This window comes from Odontesthes bonariensis, chromosome 19 (assembly GCF_027942865.1).
Source record: "Odontesthes bonariensis isolate fOdoBon6 chromosome 19, fOdoBon6.hap1, whole genome shotgun sequence".
NCBI lineage: Eukaryota > Metazoa > Chordata > Actinopteri > Atheriniformes > Atherinopsidae > Odontesthes > Odontesthes bonariensis.
The window spans coordinates 10,517,427-10,534,814 of record NC_134524.1 but is presented as its reverse complement, the minus strand read 5'-3'; the positions used below and the strand labels follow the sequence as shown (position 1 = coordinate 10,534,814).

Sequence of the window (17,388 nt, the reverse complement as noted above, 5' to 3'; positions counted from 1 at the left end):
TTTGGATAAAACCTGATCGTCATCCATCCCACTGACAGAAAACACCTGATGCTAATTCCTCAGATTAACAGCGACCCCACAGACACAATATTCAAGAATTTAGTCGAATACTCGGGTCTGATTTGTTACTTTTGCTTCTCTTGATCCACTTTGTTGATGGATTGTATCATATTTCAGCCAATATCCTGAAAATCCTAAAAGGTTCACCCAACTTTCTACCTGTTCATGAACAGAATACTCTGAAAAGTAGCTTCACTATCTGGAACTGCTTCTCTGGCTTTGTTTTTAGATAAGATTTAGCAGATTTTAAAGTGGCAAATTAACACAGAACTTCATTATCACTTCTTTATCACGATTTTAACTAATTTAAAGAGGTCTAATCTCTCAAAAAGCACAGAGTTGTATCACCTACAGGAGTCCAAAGTCCATCCACTGGGTGTGAGACAGTGTGCTGCTGCCACCTGATGCTGAGGAGAGTGCATCAACCTGCATGAGATAACATGCTGCAGCGCAGGTGCTGTCTGGATGTCATGAAGGTGGGCTCTGTGTTGAAACACCTCTGAAGATGTTCCACATCTTTTCATTGAGCCCAAATCCGGCAGGTTCGTCTTCAGCTCAGGTCAGCTGAGATATGATGGGAAATAACAAATGTCTCCAGCTGGAATGTAATAAAAGGCATAAAACGGGATTTTATTAGTGCTATAATTCTAACAAAAGAAAATTTATAGGTAAAAATGTGTTTTTCGCTGGTTGTTGAAGTCATGGAGGATATGAAAAAACTAAATATAAACTGTTACACCTTTATAGCAGAAAGTAAAAACTTTGGTTTTCATTCCTTTAAAAGTTTCCCATCAATTAAAACCAACCAAAAAAGGAACAAGTCATAATATACCACCAATGTCTCACAGCAAAATGTCTAAATGCAAAGCCCATAACAAACACACAAGTCATACCACTGACCCACCAATGTCTCCAAATGAACATGCTGTCTTCTTGGACGGAGTGGAATTGGAGACAGTAACTGAATTCAAGTATCTTGGGGTGATACTGGACTCCAATCTTACTTTTAAGAAACACACCAAGAAGGTTACCAGCACTTTAAAATTCAATATACAAAACTTAACAATTTTAAACAAATCAGACCTTTTATTACAAATGCAGCTGCAAAAGCCTACCTGCACTGTATGATTTTATCCCATATCGAATACTGTTTTACATCCTGGATGTTTGCAGGTGTCACCACTCTTAAACCAATTAAACAATTATACAAGAAAGCCGTAAAGGTCTACGATCGGAAACCCCAGTCTTCCCATCACTGCCCAATTTTAAAAAAGCACTACTTATTAACCTTTGAGAATCTCGGAACATTCAAAAGCACCTGTCTCATCTATAGATCTCTGAACGGGCTGGCACCCCCGCCCCTGGGTAACTTAATTAAACAGAAAAACAGGGTGACAATGACAAGATCAGCCACCTGGGGGGACTGTGAGGTACAGTTTAGGAGAACGGCATTTGCACAGAAGGTCCTATCAGTCTTTGGTTGCTCTACATGGAACACAGTTCCGTTGGCCATAAGGGAAAATTCAACATATGTAGCTTTTAAGAAACAACTAAAAACATGGCTTACAGATAACCAGGACTGTAAACATGAAGGGTAGTTTTAGTTTTATCTTGTGATGTGGTTAAGTGATATGGAATGTTGTACGTTTTGTTTTCTTGTTTCCTGTTTTTGTCTTTGTCTTGTCTTGATTTTAGTGTGAACAGCAGGACTGCAGATGGAAATTAGCTTTGGAGCTAAATCTGGCATATTTACATTTTATGTTTATTAATATGCAGAGTCCTGTCACAAATAAACAAATAACTAACTAACAATCATGAAAATGTGAAAACATTGTCGGGATAATGTGAATTCTTAGGTGTATATATGAACAAAAACACTAAACTTTAGTTTGTAAAAAGATTTCAGACTCTTTGAGTCAACCTGCAACAAACTAGGCAGGCCTTTAATACAAGTATTGTCCGAGTAATCAGAAAAATGAGCTCCCGAATGGGAAAATTCACAGTTCATAGATTCAATGAATATTTTGCAACTTGCCAAGTTGCCAGTGTCTCAGAAACATGGTGTAAAAACATTTCTTATATGTTCATGATAAAAATATTTAATTGATTGATTTAAATTCACTTATTAATATCTATATATATATTTTTAATCAAGGTTTAAATTGTAAATTGGTATTTAGTCCATGCACAAGGAGGAACCTATAGGTTCTTAAGGATATCTATTTAACATTTCGTCACATGTTAGCCTGATGTGCTAAGTTGGAGAAAATCATAGACATAAACATTAAAAAAATACACAGGAAAATACAGAACAGGTTCACACAGTTATTATTGTAGGCTTGTGAGAACATAGGCAGTTGTAATGGACCTCTGATCAGCAGGTAGTGTGTTTGAGTTAAGTGCTTTATGGAATATTGGGAGGATTTTAAAGGGAATTCTGTACTGAGCAGGCAACCAATGGATGGGACTTTCAAATTTCCGTGTTCGAAAAGCACGTAAAAACTCCCCAAACTATGTCCCAAGTCAGGAAATGAGACCCTCTGAGGAGCTTGTGAAGGCGCGGCACAAACTACAGGGCGACCTGAGAGCACGAGGAACAAGACCTTCTGATCCAATAAGACAAAACATGAACTACTTCCATGTGAGTGGACATCGGCCACTGTTCAACTTGAGGCTGAGCGTCTCTGCAGTGGAACATGGCGGCGGCAGCATCATGCTGTGGGGTTGCTTCTCAGCAGCGGGGACAGAAAAACTGAGCTCAGAAAAGAAGAAATTCAGCTAAATCCAGCGTGAAGAAGGTTTGAGCCCTTGACCGCATGGATTTGTGTCCAAAAGAGCCCTGATACTAAATCTGTGTCATGAGCTTTTCCTTACCCAGAAACTCCAGTCCGACTCTCGTCATCCATCCCTGCTTGTTGTGTAATGATCTCCACAGCCTCACAGGGTCGCCACAGTTGCATTCAGTCTCCTTTTTCTGCCATACCTGTAAGCACCCTCACTGGTGCACACTGTAGAGTCATTTGTCATTTTGTTGTGAAAATGTATGCAAAATATCCATGTCAAGATGAAAAATGATAATTCTCCTCTGTAATCACCTGACAGACACAGCAGTCGGATGGGGTTGTTTTGTTTAAATCTTTTTTGAATATTCCTGGGAAACTACCTAAAATACAAATCACATATTTTTCTGTGTGCTTCCTGGTATGATGAGGGGTTTATAACTAAGTTATTGTGAGTTAAATGTGCATTTTTTTTCTCCCTTAAGCAAATTCTTAATTTGCATCCTCTCAAAATGAAAAATTATGTTTCACTGCTGGTTGGATGTAAATTTTGTGCCATTTCTATCTTGTGGGAGGCTGGACCTTCAAGGAAATAGAAACTAAACTCACAATCCTCACTCTTTATATACCGACCCTCATATCCACGTTTCTCTCAGCACATCTGATCACGGAACTTATTGCAGGTAAGAAAATCTTGGTTTTCTGTCAAATTAGATTAAACAACTCAATGAATTTTGTGAATTTAGTTTATTTTACTGCAATTAACACACGTTAGAAAAAAAAAAAAAAGATGAGTGAGGCACTCCTGTAATTTTAAACCCACAATCATCAAATCACTTGTATGCGTTCAGGAAAAGAGAACAATGTGACCGCTGTTAAATAAAAATTTCACTCTTTTTACGGTTGTAAGGAAGCACAATGTCGTATTTTGCAGTTTCATATCCACTTATTTATTTATATATATTTTTTTTATTTATATGAGGAAAATCATTACATGATAGGACCATGAAAATACGCTACAACACGTGTTAAAAGCGTTTAACAGCTTGTATAAGTGCCTTGTGACTGATTTTGAGGTGATTATCTCAGTGAACCGTTCATCATCCGGTGGAAGGCGGAGGGGGGGTGCAGCCAGGCTTTAACGGTTAATTAGCTAATTATTTAGCTAACATCATAGCTAGAAGCTAACAGACTTTTATCATTAACCGCGTTGTTTTAAAGCCTTGCAATAAATGTCCCTGAATTAATGCTCAGTCTTTAATGCGGCAACACGTGGCAAAAGGCTAAATTTAATACTAAAATTTTCAAACAGTATTAATGGCTCGAGAACCTGTTGAAACTGCCCTTTTTAACTGTTAGCTAGCTTAATAAAGTGCTAAAAAAGCTTACAAAAGACTCCAGAGACTCTGCATGAGGATTTTTACGACCTACATTGAATAGAATTAACTTAAACCATCGACGTGATTGAGAAAATACACACCACTTTGCATAGTTAAAACTGAAAACTGTAAACTGAAATTGGCCCAAGGACAGTGAAGCTAATACTGAACCTCAGGAATGTCATATTTATATAATTTTCAATGCATGCTGGCATATCAACTTCCAAAAAGACTTTAAATTTGACAAAGTTTCTTGACAAAAACTAGGGATAGCATTATCGGTGGTACATAATATAATTCCAGTAAGGAGACATCATTTTATTGACATACAGCAGTTGAATTTGTTTTCTGATTAGATAGCAATGGATCATTTAGATGCAGCAGTGACTTTAACAAAAGAAAGGGATAGGAGTGTAGACATTGCCAGGGGCGCTTTAGCAACACCCGTGGCCCCGGGGCTACATTTTTTTGGGGCCCCCTCACAGCCTACCTGTCAACCCTTATCTTGCCATTATGTCGGGAAAACGCCCTTAGAACATTTGCGGTGCAAGCGCACAATTGATGCTACATTTGGTTCAGCGCAGCTACAAATGGTCCGACCACAGAGGACTGCTGCTTGCAAAGGACTGCTGGTAACCTCCACAAGGCTCGTAGCCCAAGATAAAAACCACACACCGAAACACACACCAATGTAGGGCACTGTACTGCCACAGCCACTGACGCCAACACACTCAATATAAAGACAGAAAGGTCTTTAAGAATTAAAATACATGAAACGCAAACCCCATGGTTCTCTCAATCAACAGACCGAAATCCACGAACCCAGCAGTCCTACTACTATGCAGGGCTTAGTGTTGCCAAAATCACTCTCGAGCAGGCAGCAGCGAAACCTTTGAGACATACCTAGAGCCGTTGCTATACATAGTCGATTGAATCCTTCCCAAAGCATTAAGACTAGTTGCAGGTTACGTCTCATATGCGAAACATTACTAAATCAATTGTGTATTATTAACCGATCTGTTTTCAAGCGTCAAAATGTGCACTTCGCTGTCGTTTTGACGTGTGCATTGAAATACCATTTGCAGCAATATTTCACACTGTCCACCAAGAAAAAAGTAAAACATGATGAGCGCGGACACACCGTTTTAAAGCTGCAGTCTGCAGGATTTGTTGTTGTCATACGTAAAGTCCTACTTTTTGGCATTTTAAGAGTTTACATGATCTATCAGAACGCTTGAAGTTGAAAACGGTGACCTCCGTAGTCGCAAAATGCAAGAAATGCTTATTTTTTAATCGAAAAATAAAAAGTTATTCAACTTCCTGTCCCGTCCCTTCAAAACACATGAGAACTCGTGCACGTAGACGTGCACGCCAGATGCGCTTACACGACTCCTCATTCATCAACTCACCTGTCATTTGCGATCATGGAAGACACAGTAAGTAGACTAGCCCGTAATGAAGTTCAATAGTCCAGATAAATAAGCGTGGGGACGAGCCTACCTTGTATCGCGCGTGCACAATCGGTGATTGACAGGCAGCAGAGCCCAGCTCGTAAACCTGATTGGTTACCTTTTACCGGTCCGGTCTGCAATTTTGTAAACAAACCTGCTGGCTTTGGAGGGACCTAGCGGGACATATAGGGGACCTAGAGAACTCTTTTTTTTTGTATTGGGGTATTTAATGTACTACTTTCAGAATCCCCGGACAGTTCCAGGCATTATGCTTGAAAAAGAGTTGCAGACCGGTACTGCGTTCAAGTATTTAAAACATTACAACAATATATTACAACAATATTGTTGTAATGTTTTAAATACTTGAACGCATTTTTTTTCTAGAGAAGATAATTGTTTTGTATATGGGATTATCGTCCATCGACTCTTTTGGGCTTTCACATGCGCGCGCCTACCGACAAGAGGTAAGTGACATGCTGTTTATAAAGTTGTTTTGTAACGTCCCCATGCCAGTAATGTGAGAACCATGCATATGGTTTTGATGGTAAGGCTTGTGACTTTATTGTCGGATGGTTTATAAAGTGGTGTGACGTTTCTGCAGTGTGCAAGTTGTTGTTTTACGTGGAGGGGTTAGCAGTTGCCCTTTGGCCACCACGAATTAGCCTCGCATGACAGGGTGTGCGAACAGCGCGATCGCCGCACAGGGAGCGCAGATACGCACCTCTCTGTGTCCTACTGTCAGTATTTGACAACCTCTAGCAATGGGATCGCGCTTCAAATGCCCCGGAGTTCCCCTTTAATGATCCCAATACTCAAGTGGATCTCGGGTGAGATTTGGAGACTTGGACACAGGCTTAGAGAGTCAAAGAGGCAACTGTCACGAAAGGTGTATTTATCCACCCCAGGAGGCAAACCAGAATCTTTTATTATTTTATAATTTTATTTGAGGCGTTTCCTACTAAAAAACATAACAAGAACAACATCAAGAAAGCATTTAAGTTTGTAATTATTTCCAAGCAAGGGAGTGCTCTCACCTGGCGCAAGCATCTCAGAGATAGGAAGTGTTTTAGGATTGGTCGAATTCCCTGGGGGTTGTAAACGGAGTGGTGAAGGGGTAAAGGTGACTTGTGAAAAACATGCACAAATGCGGCTGTCGGTCAGGAAGCTACGCCAAGACAAGAACAAAAAAAAAACGCCGACCAACATTCTACATACACCTCAAACCCAGGCCCTACCTGTCTGACCAGAATCGGGTCCTGAATATCAAAGTGAGCAGCACGATTAACCACCAGAGACGTGCTCATAGAGGTGGATCACTGCTTACAGAAACTGCTTTTTTTTATGGAATGTTTTTAATTGCCTTTTATGACTTTATGTAGCTGTAAAGCACTTTGAATTGCCTTGTGTATGCATTGTGCTCTACAAATAAACTCGCCTGGCCTTGCATTACATTATTAAAATGGTTGCTGTGGATAACGTGCACGCTCTAAACTTGGGAACTATGACGGGATAGGAGTTAGGTTGCATAAAAATACTAAAGCATGCTTTTACTTTTTAGCTTTGGGTGATGTTTAAGGTGATAATATTTGGTTTTAACCTGGAAAAACATGCCGTCATGAACACATCGTGAAGTATAGTGAGTGTATGAACTACATCGTGGGCCTGATGCAAGAAGAATCAAACGTGCCTTTTCACATGTATGAGCTGATCCCCTTTAAAGGGACAGTTCGCCTCTTTTGACATGAAGCTGTATTAAATCCCATATTAGCAATATCATTTATGAACATTTTCTTACCCCCTGCTGCGTCCTGTGAGCCGAGTTCCAGCCTCGTTTTGGTGTTGACAAAGGTAGTCCGGCTAGTTGGCTGGGGCTTAGAAAATAAAGCGTTTTGCTTCTCAAAATAATATGTGTTCAAAAGAGTAATACATTTGCATCACAAAATCGTTCTCCAGGAAAAAGTCAGACCTCACAATCGCTTGGCGCTATTTTCTCTACCTTCGTATCACTGCGTGCTGTGCAGACCGAGCAGTAAACGTAGTAACAGGTGCGGCTATCGCTAGGTGTCTGAACGCATTGATACGAAGGTAGAGAGAAAATAGCGCCAAGCGATTGTGAGGTCTGACTTTTTCCTGGAGAACGATTTTGTGATGCAAATGTGTTACCCTTTTGAACGCATATTGTTTTCAGAAGCAAGACGATTTTTTAAACCCCAGCCAACTAGCCGGACTACCTTCGTCAACGCCAAAACTCGGCTGGAACTCGGCTCACAGGACGCAGCAGGGGGTAAGAAAATGTTCATAAATGATATTGCTGATATGGGATGTCATACAGCTTCATGTCAAAAGAGGCGAACTGTCCCTTTAACCTCACACACGTTTCAAACCACACATTCACACTTTTCCTCTTTAGCACATCGACCCTGAAAAATGTGAAAATGAGCCACTCTCTCTTTTTCCAGTTTCATCATGGCTGCCCCGTATCCTCACGGCATGGTCGTCCACCAGCAGCCAACCCAGATAGTGACAGTCACCTCCACCAATCAGGGGCCCGGGACATGGAGCACCGGCATGTGCGACTGCTGCTCGGACATGGGCACCTGTGAGTCAAGCAAACGAATCGACTTTATTTTCAAACCTACGATGCAGAAAGTTAAAATCTTGGTTCTTTTTAAACAAGGGCACGAATGATTGTAGCTCAGAAACTCCTGACTATCCGGACTTTTCTTTCCTCTGCAGTTTGTGATGCAGAGATGTTGCAAAATTATAACTGTTTGTCTCAAACGCTGCCAAACAGATCTTCTCATTATTATTATTATAAGATGTCAGTCTTATTTTCTCAGTTGATTGAAGGAAATGGCAGCAAGTTCACAAATGTTGTTGTTTCTTACACCAAATGTGACTGAAACGATGATCAAAGATGTTTTTTTTTTATCATTAGATGACATAAAACCACCCGTAAAGCTTTCACTGTCCGCTAACTGATGCTACCACAGACGATATGGGCTCGAAACTTACAGTATTACCAATGATTTATGATTTACAACATCTTTTATTTTCATCTGATGTATGAAACTCAAAAGAAGCCACAGTGAAGTAGAACAGCGAGAGTGAAACTGAAGACCCGTCAACGGAAAAAAACATCAACCGTGCAAGACGCCACGAGAACAAACTACAGAGGTGGCATCCAAACACCAGCTTGGTTAGCAGTTTATGAGAGAACATATCTTTGTAGAGCAGGAGTGAGCAGAAGTCAAGTGTCAAGTGTCAACCTGTTGCCGTTGTAAGTGAATGACTGAAATCAAGTTGAGACGAGCACATTTACCGGAAGGAACGCTGCCTAGATAACAGTTTTCCAAGGACTTTTTTCTCTCATGCAGAATTGTGAGAGGCCTGTGACCAAGATTCACTCCCTCTGATAGAAAAGTACAAAGTGTGGAAGGAGTTGACAAAGATCCAAAAACACACAAATGTTTTACATCTGTGGAACACGTTGTGCTTTTTCTTTTGTGCTCCTCCCCGAATCTGAAGGAGAGTTAAAAATACATCTGCTAACGTGCACACCTGATTGGTGCTGAGCAGGTAGAATACGGTGAGATTAAAGGTCTTTTCCAACTGAGAACATGTAATAAAAGTAAACCTAACAGCTAAAGAATTATTTACACCCACTTTAGTTTTGGACCTACCTGGTAGTTTAGATGTTGTTCCTCTGCCCACCAGGCTGCTGCGCTCTTTGGTGTTTCCCCTGCATGCAGTGCGAGACGGCCGGGAAGTTCGGCTGGTGCTGCTGCATGCCCCTCCTGGACTGCTGCTGCATTGTGTCCTGCCTGCTCCGGTCCTCCATCAGAGAGCGTCACAACATCCCTGTAAGTCTGGAAGATGAAGAAAGAAGGGGGGGCACACATGTTACATGTCTTATACTCAGGATTTTCTCACGTTTGAGCTCATACACTGAAGATTGTTTCTAAAAAATGATATTTGAATGTGTTTGTGTTGACTTTAATGTGTATCGTGGAGGTAAAGTTAATGCTTTACAGTCATTTTAAAAGAAAGTGCACACCTCTTTGACCCAATTTTAAGGTTTTTTTTACACATCAGGACAGGATTAAAAAAAAATCACATTTTTTACAATGAGGTAAATACAGTCTCAATCATGTCATTTGTTTGTCTAACAAAAGCTTAGCTAAAATGCAAATAAGGTAGTAGAAGTACACTCCAGATAGGAGCAGTTTGTAGAAACACATTTGGCAGCAATAACCTGAAGTAATCAGTTCCTGTATCATGTTATCAGTGTCTCGCATCGTTGTAGAGGAAGTCAGTCTCACTCTTTTTTACAACGTTGCTTCAGCTCATTGAGGTTTGCAGCTTTGGTTTCTGCACAGCTCTCTGAAGGTCCCACCACAGCATCTCAGTCATGGTGGACTCAATGACTGCTAGGTGCCCAGGTCCTGTGGCTGCAGAACCAGCCCAGATCATCAGCCCTCCACCACCGTGCTTGACAGCTGGTGTGAGGTGTTTGTGCTGATATGCTGTGTTTGGTTTCCTCCAAACGTGCTGCTGTGCATTATGAGCAAACATCTCCACTTTGGTCTGGTCTGTCCAAAGGACATTGTTCCAGAAGTCTTGTGGTTTGTTCAGATGCAGCTTTGCAAACCTAAGCTGTGCTGCCATGTTCTTTTTAGAGAGAAGAGGCTTTCTCCTGCAGCCCTTCCACACAAGCCATACTTGTTCAGTCTTTTTCTAACCGTGCTGTCATGAACTTTAACATTTAACATGCTGACTGAGGCCCGCAGAGTCTGAGATGTAGCTCTTGTTTTTTCAGCTTCTCTGAGCGTTGCACAGTCCAACTTTGGAGTGAACTTACTGGGACGTCCACTCCTGGGAAGATTGTTTGTGAATAATCTTTCTCTCTGTAGCATGATGAACTCCAAATTAATTGGAAATTACCTTATAACCCTTCCCAGATTGATGGGCAGGAATCAGTTGATTCTTTAAGATCATTGCTGATGTCTTTCCTCCTTGGCATCGTGTTAACACACGGTGAAAACGTGTCTTTTATAGAGGTGCTCACACTTATTGATGATGAATTAATCATCTTCATTTCCCTTTTAATTCCTCTGAAAGCAGTAAGGCTCCACTTAGGTTTTTCCACACACTGCTTAGATTTCAAACAGAGTACGCTTTGTTTTTCACGTGACTGTAAGTAAGAGTTTTGAGGAAGTTTGCCCAGAAGCTGAAGTTCCAGTTTCCTTTTGAGTTGTAAATGTTTTTATTTTAGATGTTGAAATTCAGCTGCTTTTTCTTGGAAATACCATAGTCCTCCTCAGTCACACAACAGTTGCTTACACCATTAATGTCAGTGTGAAAACCGCTGCACAGATCCTCAGGAGGCTAACTCATCATGGAAATGTTTGCCCTCTTGACAGTGATTCTGTTCAAGGTGGGGCTTCTCTCACTTCCTCAAGCCAGCCTCTTTTATCATTAAATTCAAAGCATTCAGGCACATAGAGCTTCATAAATCATTCTGTAGCCATGTTTTTAACACAAACATTTAAAAAAAAAAAAACAGTCATACAGCCCTGAAACCATGAAGACATTTCCTAAAGTAGCATCTGTAAAATTACTGATATTTATTCAACTGGAAAGCAGTCGATGGCTCACTATTCATCTTATGTACATGTATTTTTTTTTTGCTGTATTTTCAATTAATTGATATAAATGGAAATAATTGATAAAAGATACTGAAAATGAAAACATGAACCATTTTGTTGACGAATTAGCTCTAAAGTTGCAGCATAAAAGTCAGTTGAAGGATTGTAATCTCTAATGAATGATCGACAAAGATACACTAAAAACTACCAAAAGAAATACAGCGTTTGGCTTGATGAGCAAACGACACCTGCAGCTCCTGCTGCTGACAAACCAAAAAAACATCAACCAGGGCTTCAGAGACCTATTTTCTCAATGGTGCGCCTAAAAAAAATCTGAGGTTGCACAGGTGCAACCACCCGTTCGAGGGGGAAAAAAAAAAAAAGTCTACGCAACTCTGAAAGTCTCCCTGTGGTTCAACAACAGACACACGTTAGACCCATATCGTGGTCTAAACCAATCAGAGATAGTGAAGGGCGGGACCCCCCTCTGATTGGCCCGTGTACGCGTGTGTAACACGAGCGTCCTGTAGTCAGACAGAGAGGTGATGAACCTCGGCCCGTCAGATTAACAGTGGATGTAGCCGCGGGTGATAGGGTGACCAACCGTCCCGCGTAGCGCGTGCGCGTACAGCGTTCGAGGCCAAAATAGTCCGTCCCGCAAATTCAGAGCTTGTCCCGCATAATTGATTCTTGCTGGGGTTGTCACTTTCCCCGCGCCACCCAGATAGCCAAACGAGCGTTACTTGACATTTCAGAACAGCACAGTCGCCGCAGACTGTAGAGCTACAACAGATCCACACACGCGCGCGCACACACACACACACCCCTTGCAGTCGCATCTGACAGGCTGGCTGTTATCAAATATTTGTTGTTGCCATGACAATTGACTCAACGTTCGCAGTGATGATGAACGTCAATTCACGCGCCTCATCACTAGGCACTTCAGTCAGTCAGTTGGCGCGGCATACTTGGCTAGAACTAGTTGTGGATTGTGGTTTGTGGATAAAAAAAACACAGGGGAAAATGGCAGTGTAGATGGTAGTGTGTGTCATTGAATGTTCAAAATATTATTGTTATCATTATTATTGTTATATATTACATCACCAATAACAGAGGAATCAATATATATATATATATATATATAAATTGATATACCATGTAAGGTAGTATGTGCTAGAAATGGGTAAACCACTAAGAGTCTGGCGGCGGGGCGGCGTCCCCCCTTGTCCCCCATAAACATACCCCTTGTTCCCCATAAACATACCCCTTGTCCCCCATAAACATACCCCTTGTCCCCCCTTTGGCTTATGAGCAGGTGGTCACCCTAGCGGGTGATGAGATGAAAAGAACGATTGACAACGTTTTGGTTAAGTTAAGGCCTGATACTTCCGAAAATAACCACAACCAATGCTCTGACACGGAGCCATCAACCTCCCACGTTATGTCAAGCCCAGGTCCAGAGCTAGCATCCGGAGCTAGCATCAGATAATGAGCTAGCATCCAGAGCTAGCATCAGATAATGAGCCACATACGATCGACTCCGAGCCAGAACCAACTGAAATTAAAAGGGGTAAAGTGTATACATTTCTAAGAGAGTGGCTTGACCAGTTTCCCTGGCTAAAATACAGTAAAGCCGATAATATAATGCACTGCATTTACTGTAAAGTGTGGCAATAGTGCATTTGTGACTGGTTCTAATACATTTGGAATTGAAACGCTGAAAAAGCACAACGCATCTATGAAACACATTACCTGCTCAGTGTCCCCTCTCCCCGCTGCCTTTCAGCCGCAGGCAGCAGCTGAAAGCACCTGATGGTTCAGGAATGCGTCAGTGTGTACGGCCGTATCTTGAGGAGAGGAAGACCGGTGAATATACTGAGATATATATTTAACCCAACTACAGGAGTTGGCCATCCGAGGGGCATGTGACTGCAATGGAGGATAGTCCATAAGACATTGAGCCATGAGATGTTCAGTTTGAAGCCCTTGAAACACTTGCAATTTTAATTTAGATTTTCTTTTTATTTAATTTATCTTGAGATGTTTTCAGTTTAAATTTCAGGTCAGTGAAGCACTTTAAGCACCAACACTTTTTCAATAAGTTTCAGTAAGTAATTAGTAAGTTAAGTTCAGTAAGTTTGTAGAATTGTGCTTCAAATAAAGAACTTTATTTTGACCAGATTGCTAGTTAATAGACATATATGGACAGCGATTTTAAAATAAATAAATAAAGTGAACCTGTAAAACTGCAGTGTTAAATGCAATGCGTTTGAAAATTTGGGTACACCTAAGAAAAAAAGTTAGGCGCACCAGTGCAACCAGTGCAACCAGTGCAAAAAGTTAGTCTGGAGCCCTGCAGAACTGTTTTTCAGGCCACAGCCTCCCTCCCTGTTGTGCTTCCTCTTTTTTTGTTCCCAATGACAGAAAGTTTTCAATTCAATTCATTTTTATTTATATAGCGCCAAATACAACAAATGTCATCTCAAGGCACTTAGATAGTAAGTCCAATTCAAGCCAATTGGAATTCAATTAATTAATAATAATCATAATTCATAAAATAATCCAATTCGTTCATATAGAGCCAATTCAAAAACAATTTCCTAGCTAAGAAAACCAACAGATTGCACTGAAAACTTTTTGTTTTTCGGTCAAAAGTTTCACGTTTCACCGCCTGCGACCGGCAAATTAGCAAATTACTATTTAACCTACATGCAGAGGTGATAGAGTAGCCAAAAATTGTACTCAAGTAAAAGTAAAAAGTAGTCATCCAAATAATTACTTGAGTAAGAGTAAAAAGGTGCTCGGTGAAAAAACTACTTGAGTACTGAGTAAATGTTGAGTAACGTCTGATTTATTTGTTAACGCAAGCATTCAATCAGACAGACAAAAATACTAAATAATCATCTTTAGGCAAATTAGAGTTCATCCAATCAATAAAATAAATAGAAATTGATTATTTAATAACAAATTAGCTTAAATTCAAATAATCCAGGTAAATTCAAGAACTTCAATAAAAAATAGGCTAATAGACTTCGGGAATGTTTAAAACATATGTAACCCATATGTAACCTAAAAAACAAACATTCGCCTATCCACGTTGAGTTTCTGCTGAAATGTGCGTTTGTTTTGGTTGACACAGAAGACACATAATGTAGCTGCTGTTTTGCACTCTTTGTAAGGTAAACATGCTTTCAGTATGAGGCCTCGTCTGCGTCTTCATTTCCGACTGTTGATTCTGACATTTTTCATCTGTTTCTTTGCTCATTGTAGCCTAATGTAGCGGAGTAAGAGGACAGTTTCTTCTGCACAAATCTACTCAAGTAAAAGTAAAAAGTATAGTGATTTAAAACTACTCCTAGAAGTATAATTTTTTCAAAAACTTACTCAAGTAAATGTAAGTCGTTACTACCCATCTCCGCCTACATATGAATTATTTACAGCTTGTTTCCTCTCTCACAAAAGGACAAAAAGAGCTAAATGAATCATTGTTTACATCAATTTCAGTGTCTGAAACCTGTAGTTTTATGACACAGTCTTGCAACGCTGTTAGTCATCTTCAGACACTGAGCCCTTTATAGCAGTGACCGTTTTACTCTCTTCTGTTAGCATGCTCTGCTGATTAAAAGGTCCTCGAGAATTCAGTTTAGTAGATGTTCAGCTGGAGCAGTGCGGTTCAAAACATGCTCTAATCATGATGGAATAAGTTGCTGCTGCACCCTGCTGCCTGCTCCTTAAAGGGATATGCCACCCCCAGGCCAAATTAAGTGTATCCCTGCATTCCCGAGACATAAATAAGTGTGTGGGAGCGTTTTCCTGGCGACCCAGGCATTGTCCGAATCTCACAGCACTGACCACTGCTTGGTTGCGCGTAATACATACATGCTAGCGTCGCCACTCGAAATATTTCGCCCAACGTGAATTAATTTACTTGATTTACCTTCTAATTACTGTGTGAGTGGTGTACTTTCACATCGAGTGCAAATGACTGTGTAAATCTACACGGAAGGCTGGGTTTGCTCATGTCGGTTTGGGAACTAGTTTCCAGAGCGGAAAACGCAGCCGAAGCACACTCCCCGCTACGTCTTTGGGAATACCCCCCTTCACGCTGGTTTGTTTGAAGAAGTCGGGGGGGGGGATTCCCAAAGACGTAGCGGGGAGTGTGCTTCGGCTGCGTTTTCCGCTCTGGAAACTAGTTCCCAAACCGACATGAGCAAACCCAGCCTTCCGTGTAGATTTACACAGTCATTTGCACTCGATGTGAAAGTACACCACTCACACAGTAATTAGAAGGTAAATCAAGTAAATTAATTCACGTTGGGCGAAATATTTCGAGTGGCGACGCTGGCGACGCTAGCATGTATGTATTACTCGCAACCAAGCAGTGGTCAGTGCTGTGAGATTCGGACAATGCCTGGGTCGCCAGGAAAACGCTCCCACACACTTATTTATGTCTCGGGAATGCAGGGATACACTTAATTTGGCCTGGGGGTGGCATATCCCTTTAACTCACATCTAATGTTAGCAAATGTTTTCCCACATTTTTGTTTGTAAAAGCTGCAGGCTGCTCTGTATGTTTCCACCAGCAGCTTTGTTTGAGTCTGTCAGCTTGCTGGTTTTATTCTAAATGAAAACAAAGTAATTCCAGTTTGGATTCAGGGGGGATCATCATGAAGGCAGAAGAGTGCTCCTATCGAATTATTAAACTTTTAAAATTCTTTTAAAAGTGCATCCACAGCCATGCTAGCACCTCTGCGAGGCTATGCTTTGACATCAGGGTCTTATGAGCAAGAAGCCAATGACAGTATCCTCCTCGCTCTCATTAAACAGACCCTGGTGCACACCTGAGGACATATTTATTTCTCAAAAACTACTTCATGTTCAAAGCCAAAGCTCAGGTCGTGTTCTTGATCAGTTTCCACTCATCTTTCTCATTTTTCTTGACAAGCCTGTAAGGTTGTTGATTTGCTTTGACAACAAGAGAAGGGAGGAGAAGAATACATTGTTTTATTTAGTTCCAGTTGATATTTATCACTGTTACTGTCGTTGTTATTAAATGTTCTGTATAAGAAAACGTGACTTGATAAAATCGGTCTGTAGAAAATAGTCAAATCAAACCAGAATTGGCTCACAGACCAAAATAAACCACACAAAGACGTGGCTAATGAATGGATGCAAGGGTATCCATGGTTACACCCAACAGGACATGTTGTATCACAATAAACAATGAGCCAGATGATCGAGCTGTTTGAACAGGAAGATGTAGCACTCAGACATGGTTTAAACTGAAACCACGAGGCGTTGCCATCCTGTTGATGTACACGTTGGCCGCAGGCATGCAAATTGTAACGGGCATTAGTGACTGACTTCTCTTCTTCTCTCTCCTGTCCGCCCTCCAGGGATCGTGCTGCGATGACTTCTGTAAAATATTATGGTGCTACACGTGCACCTGGTGCCAGATGCACCGCGAGCTGAAGATCAGGGCTCAGCACCAGCCCGGCGGCACCTCAGTGGTCACCACACAGGTCATCAGGGGATGAAACGCCAACGTTGTGGGGGTGCAGTGACACGCTTAGTCCACTAGATATGGTGGTTCTTACAACAGAGTGATGCTCCGCAGTCTGAAGTCAGCCAACATTAGCAGTTTTGTAGATTTAACGTTACTATTTGAGGCCTTAAATTCTCAGTTAAAGTTAAATGTCTTAAGTTTTTTTTTACAGTTTCTGGTTTATCTCTGGTCTGTGTTCATTTCTTTCATTAAAATGTTTCCGTTTCATGTCGCCTGATCAGTGCCACCCCAGCCGTGTCTTTATTTTTATAGACCGCATCACACCAAAACTCATCGCAACAAAACTGACTCTTATCTCAAACATCTTAACGTTTTCTTCTTTATGTCAGAACGTTAAAGGTGGACAAGGTCTTTTTTATCATGGCTGAGGAAGTTATTCGGTCATGTCCTGTTTCTACAACACTGTTGGCGCCAGACTTTTTTACATATGAACTGTGTAGGTTTCTATGTACAGAATCACTATTTACATTCAGTGTTTGTGGTACGTTGGTGTTGATTCTCAGT

The 17,388-nt window shown here is 41.0% G+C and overlaps 1 protein-coding gene across 1 annotated transcript; it reads left to right on the top strand.

The window, feature by feature from the left end:
* Positions 1–3,112: 3,112 nt before the first annotated feature.
* ponzr1 (plac8 onzin related protein 1) lies at positions 3,113–17,095 on the top strand. Its single transcript, XM_075450975.1, has 4 exons — positions 3,113–3,523; positions 8,130–8,269; positions 9,388–9,533; positions 16,715–17,095. The coding sequence occupies exons 2-4, from the start codon at positions 8,137–8,139 to the stop codon at positions 16,853–16,855; spliced, it is 420 nt and encodes a 139-aa protein (XP_075307090.1). The 5' UTR covers positions 3,113–3,523; positions 8,130–8,136; the 3' UTR covers positions 16,856–17,095.
* Positions 17,096–17,388: the final 293 nt, after the last annotated feature.

Coding starts and splice junctions, on each gene's coding strand:
- ponzr1 (XM_075450975.1), top strand. CDS start 8,137: ATGGCTGCCCCGTATCCTCACGGCATGGTCGTCCACCAGCAGCCAACC. Junction 8,270..9,387: donor CTGCTCGGACATGGGCACCT/GTGAGTCAAGCA, acceptor TCTGCCCACCAG/GCTGCTGCGCTCTTTGGTGT. Junction 9,534..16,714: donor GAGAGCGTCACAACATCCCT/GTAAGTCTGGAA, acceptor TCCGCCCTCCAG/GGATCGTGCTGCGATGACTT.